Below are 5,556 nucleotides of genomic sequence, written 5' to 3' on the forward strand. Positions count from 1 at the left end.
TGCCAAACGGCTGGAATAGGGAAGGAGCAACTGCTGCTCCTCCTTAGGAAGCCTTGGGTGTGGGTGGATGCTGCAGCTCAGGGGCATTGAGGGAGGGGGGCAGGCCCCCCCCACCCCACCGACCCACGGCCAGGTGCCCCCAAGCAGGATGGAGGGGCACCAGGCTGGTGCGCACAGTTCCCCGCTGGTGTCGGTCCACCCGATCCAAGCTTTTACGCTCGATGGAGGAAAGCACATCCGTGGGTGAAGGCTCTGGGACATGATGCATTGCCCGCCGGGTGGATGCATCTGCCCCAGCCTGGTCGCACAGGGCACCCCCCCCCCCCCAAGCACCCATCCCTGCCGGCCCTGGGGGTGGCAGGGGGCCGGCGGTGCTGTCCGTGGACACTGCCCTTGAGAAGCGGGGATCCGCGCCGCACCGCATCAGAGTGCCCCCCCTTCGATCACCAGATCCCTCAGCACAGGCGGCAAAAAGAAGCCTTGCCCGGGCGCCTGTGCAAGCTGCCGGGGCCTGGCTGGCGCCCAAGCCGCATCCGCGCGACGCAGGTGCCAGGGCCCGACCTTGGGGAGGGGAGCCGGGGCGACGGCAGCGCTCATGAATGAACTCGGGCGGGTGCGTGCGGGCGGGCGCGCGTGTGTGCGCCGGGTGTGAGCGCGTGTGCGCGCAGCGCCTCGTGCCTGCGGGTGGGCATGTGGCTGTGGAGCAGGGAGCCAGCCTTGTTGTTATTCTGATCACAGCGTCTCTGATTCACAGACTTGGATCATGAATATAAGTGAAGACTTTGACGTCAGAGTTGAGATTTATCAGCAGATCCAATGGGGCAGGAATATTAAGTGCAAGTCGATGCCAGCTATCTGCCAGCGTTATTAGCAATGTTCACCGAGGAATGAGGCTTAACACCAAGGACTGAAAGGACTGGGAAGGAGAAAAAAAAAACAAAAACGGCCACAAAACGGGGGAAGCGAGCTGATCCTCCAGCATCAAAGCGAGGTAAAGCAGCGACGGGCGGCGGTCGTGCCCGGGCTCGGCGGCGGGAAGGGCAGCTGCGGGCGGCGGGGCCGGGGGCGCTGCCGGCGCCCCGCAGCGGGCAGGGGGCTGCGGGCCGAGCCCCCCCCGCGGCTCGGCGAGCCCCGGCGGCGGGCGGGGGCCGGGGCCGGGCTCTGCCGGAGCACCGGGCTGGACCTCGCAGCGCTGGGCAGCCGGCAGAGAGCATCTTGCACCAGCGTTTTGCAAAAGGCAGGGAGGCGAAAGTTATCGCAGGCTGCCTGCAGCCGCTGCCCGCTCCCTTCCCCGCCGGCTCCGCAGCCAGGCGAGGGCCCTCCTATTAATAGTGTTTATTTTTACGCCCCGCACGCAGCAGAAGGAAGGGGCGCGGGGGGCGCGGGGGGGGGACGGCGCCCTTGTGACACAAAGAGGCGGCGAGGTAGCCGTGCGCCGGGGAAGGGCGAGGGAGCAGGTGTAGCGGGCCGGGGCCGGAGCGGGGGGAGCCGCTGCCGCGGCGTGAGTGCCGGGACGGGGCGGCTGCAGGCGCCGGGGGGCCCCGCGCAGCGCCCGGCGCGCCGAGGCGGCTGCGGGCAGCGAGGCCCGGGGACGCGCTGCGGGCAGCTGGCCGGGAGCAGCCGGCGCTGGGTCGGGCCCCCGCAGTGTGTGTTGGGGAGGGGGGGGGAGAACGTACCCCGGGGCGGGGGAGGTGGGGGCGGCTTTTCCCCGGGGAAGCTGCAGCCGGGCCGGGGGGCGGCCGGGGATGCGCCCCGCGGCCGGCGCGGTGCTGTGCGCGGCGCGGAGCCGCTCCCCGCGGCCCGGCGCCCCTCACCGTGGCCCGCTCTCCCTCTCTCCGCAGCGATGCTGCACGGCCCCGGCGCCATGGGGGAGCCGTGGCAGCCGCAGCCGCAGCGGCTGGCGGGGCCCGGCAACGCCTCGGTGCCCAGCGCCGGGCCGTCGGCGGCGGGCTGGCCGGGCACGGCGGCGCCGGGCGGCGGCGGCGGCGGCGGCGGCGGCGGCGGCGGGGGGGCCGTGAGCCCCTGGGACATCGCGCTGTGCGCCACGGGCACGGCGGTGGCGGGCGAGAACGCGCTGGTGCTGGCGGTGCTCTTCTACACGCCGAGCCTGCGGGCGCCCATGTTCCTGCTCATCGGCAGCCTGGCGCTGGCCGACCTGCTGGCCGGGCTGGGGCTGGTGGCCAACTTCGCCGTGCGCTACCTGCTGCGGCCGCCCAGCGAGGCGGCGGAGCTGGGCGCCGCCGGGCTGCTGCTCGCCGCCTTCTCCGCCTCCGTGTGCAGCCTGCTCGCCATCACCGTGGACCGCTACCTGTCGCTGTACAACGCGCTCACCTACCACAGCGAGCGCACGCTGGGCTTCACCTGCGCCATGGTGCTGCTGATGTGGCTGCTGTGCCTCGGCGTGGGGCTGCTGCCCCTCCTGGGCTGGAACTGCCTGCGGGACCAGAGCGCCTGCAGCGTCCTGCGGCCCGTCACCAAGGACAACGCGGCGGTGCTGGCCGTCACCTTCCTGCTCCTCTTCGCCCTCATGATGCAGCTCTACCTGCAGATCTGCAAGATCGCCTTCCGGCACGCCCAGCAGATCGCCGTGCAGCACCAGTTCATCGCCACGGCGCAGGCCACCTCCACCCGCAAAGGGCTCTCCACCCTCTCGCTCATCCTGGGCACCTTCGCCCTGTGCTGGATCCCCTTCGCCATCTACTCCCTGGTGGCGGATTCCAGCTACCCCGCGGTCTACACCTACTCCCTGGCGCTGCCGGCCACCTGCAATTCCCTCATCAACCCCATCATTTACGCCTTCAGAAACCCCGACATCCAGAAGTCGCTGTGGCTGGCCTGCTGCGGGTGCATCCCCTCCACCTTCTCCTCCAGACCAAGGACATCCAGCGATGTGTGAGGACTGAGTGCAGAGCGAGACACGCTCCCTCGCTCTCCTCCTCCTCCTCCTTTTCCCCTTCGTTGTTATTGTTTCCTACCAGGAGGAACCACCCCAGCCAGCACATCTCGTTCCATGGAAAGATGTCCAAAAAGAGAAAAAAAATACAAGAAGAGAAAAAGGAAAAAAGGGGGGAAAGAGAGAGAGAGAATAGAATGATAATGGTTTCCTTTAAAAATGTTATTTTCTTACACATTTTATTTTTTATTTAAAAACACAAAACACCAAAAAAAAAAAAAAGGAAGGCTCTACGTCCGATGGCGTTTGTCTCGTCTCGGGGTAAGGAGGCAGGGGAGCAGCGCGCTCGCCGGCCTGGCCTGGGGGCCCCCTCCGGGGCCGGGGGCGGGTGCGCGGCCCCCCCGGCCCCTCGATCAGGTCTTGCTCTGCTATGCAATAACGGGGGCGGCGTTCAGCACCGCGGCGCGGACAGCTCCGCGCAGCCGGGGCGGGCGGCGGGGCCGGCGCGCCGGGGGGGGGGGGGGATCCCCGCGGTCCCCGGGGGGGGGGCTGGGGGGGGGGGCTGGGGGGGGCGATGCCTCTATGTTTCTATGTCGTTTGCGAAGCACTTTGAGAAGCTGCGGGGCGAAAGGCACTTTAAGGCGTTGCCGTTTTCTGCTGTCGCCGGGATGACGGCGGTGGGGGGGTACCCAGGGAATCCCTTTCCCCGAAAGCTGACTGCGGGGGGGGGGGGGGGGTCACGGTGTGCAGGTGGCGTGGGCAGCCGGGGTGCCCCCGCCCCAGGCTCTGGGGAGGCCGGGAAGGGCTCTGCCGCCTGGCTCGGGGCGGTGGGGCGATGCGCTCCCCTGGCTGTGCACGCTTCCACACTGATCGTTTACATGGGGTGGGATTTTGATCCAAAGACAGACCTGGGCTTGCTTGGGGCCCCTAGAGGGAAGCCTGTGTAACCACACGTGTTATTCCGGATGCTACTGGTTTAACTTGCTTCATTAGAGAAGCTACAATACCCTCACATTCCTCTACTGTATCATGTGCGTTGTGGTGTTAGTGAGACCATGATGAAGTGTCCTTTATCTTGTGCTTTTTTTTGGCCAAGAAGTGGAATAGTGCATTCACTTAAAATAAAACCAACCCTCAGAGAGAAGCCAGGCTTGGGGTAAAATGCCCAGGGAGGCCCAGGGGAGTGGTAGAGGCCGGGTGGCTTGCACCGCTCTGGGGTCCTGCATGGCAACAGCTCGGCGAGCTCAGCAGGAGCCCCTGCCAGCTGAGCCTGGTGTCCCAAACACGTTGCTCTCCTTCAGGAGATGACACTCTGCTTTCGAGCATCCAAAATGCCCTGCTCTGAAACAGGAGCTCGATTCTGCTGTACCACGGGCAAAACAGGTTAAGGTTCCTATTAGCACAATCCAGCGGCATCATTGCCACCAAACCATAGCACGTGTACGCTGTAGTTTCACGGAGGACAGAACTGTTCTTGCTTTGTGAGCCTGTAGTGGGTGCAAAGTCACTTTATGTCTGCATACAGGTGCAACTGCATTTTCCTCTCTGGAACCGTGCAATTAATGTCTATTTGCAGCTCCTCAGAGCTAAGTGCATGTGAGCAAGGTATGAATCTCCAAAGCATGCACTGGACTTGGACTTATTTTCTACCTTTGAAAGGTGGCCAGTCTCTCCTTTTTTTCATTTCCTTCCTTTCTGAAGACCTTGGGCAGTGGGCAATAGGCACAATGTTGAGTCAGTATATATATATACACTAGTGTGTATATATATATATATATATATATATATATATATATATATATATTATAAATATATATACACACAAGAAAATTATATATAGATTTTACATATATATATTTATATACATATATATACAAACACTTTTCCCTGTTCATTGCATTTCATTTCTTTTGATTTCCATAACTGCAGCCAGGTCCCTGCAGTTCCTCAGTGTGAAAACTCAATACAGAGTTAATTTAAACCATTTCTAAAACATATTGAACATTTTGGAACTGTTTTTATACAGCCTGATCTAGAAGGCAGGTATTTGTTTCTCTGGGCAGCTCATTTTGTATTTTTGAATGAAATGTAGCATTAACTAATCAGCTCTAGATAAACGTTTACATAAAACATTTTGCATTTTATTGGGTTCCTAGGCAATTCCCTGTTGTCAAAGATTTTGATTTTAAGAATGTTCCTCCTGGAGTTCAACTGTATGCTTGAAACTTGCCCCACTTCAAGGGATCCATTGATCAGATTTGACAAAGGCATACAAGGATCAATGTAAAATAATTCTCCTTTCGTGGCCCTCCAGGGCAGTAGGAGGAAGATTTGGGATGTGATTAGCTAAGGCTGTGAACATAGTCATTACCAGACGACTAAGTTAACTGTCCTCACCGACATGCTTGTTACTTGACCAAACTCTGCTGCAAGCAAACTCTGTTGCCTAAGTTCTGGCCCTTGCATTAAAGAGCCTCTTATCGTGCTCTAGTAACCCAGCTCACAGGCAGTATCAATATGTGGCCCAAGTATATTGCAAACTCATGTTCAGTATAAAAGTGCCAATCTTTTTTTTTTTTTTTTTTTTTTTTTTGTGGTGGTTGAGGACTTGTCTCCTGGAGATTGTTACATGAAGCCATGGAAGCTGTTAAAAATTCTCAGCA

At 60.0% G+C, this 5,556-nt stretch overlaps 1 protein-coding gene across 1 annotated transcript; it reads left to right on the top strand.

Annotated features, from left to right (window-relative positions):
• Positions 1 to 721: 721 nt before the first annotated feature.
• LOC112982523 (G-protein coupled receptor 12-like) lies at positions 722 to 3,237 on the top strand. The gene is made up of 2 exons (XM_064517931.1): positions 722 to 991; positions 1,842 to 3,237. The coding sequence occupies exon 2, from the start codon at positions 1,844 to 1,846 to the stop codon at positions 2,894 to 2,896; it is 1,053 nt and encodes a 350-aa protein (XP_064374001.1). The 5' UTR covers positions 722 to 991; positions 1,842 to 1,843; the 3' UTR covers positions 2,897 to 3,237.
• The last annotated feature ends 2,319 nt before the right edge of the window (positions 3,238 to 5,556 follow it).

The sequence above is a fragment of the Dromaius novaehollandiae genome, chromosome 11 (assembly GCF_036370855.1).
Source record: "Dromaius novaehollandiae isolate bDroNov1 chromosome 11, bDroNov1.hap1, whole genome shotgun sequence".
Taxonomy (NCBI): domain Eukaryota; kingdom Metazoa; phylum Chordata; class Aves; order Casuariiformes; family Dromaiidae; genus Dromaius; species Dromaius novaehollandiae.

Excerpts from the sequence above, each read along its gene's own strand:
- LOC112982523 (XM_064517931.1), top strand. The coding sequence starts at position 1,844 with ATGCTGCACGGCCCCGGCGCCATGGGGGAGCCGTGGCAGCCGCAGCCG.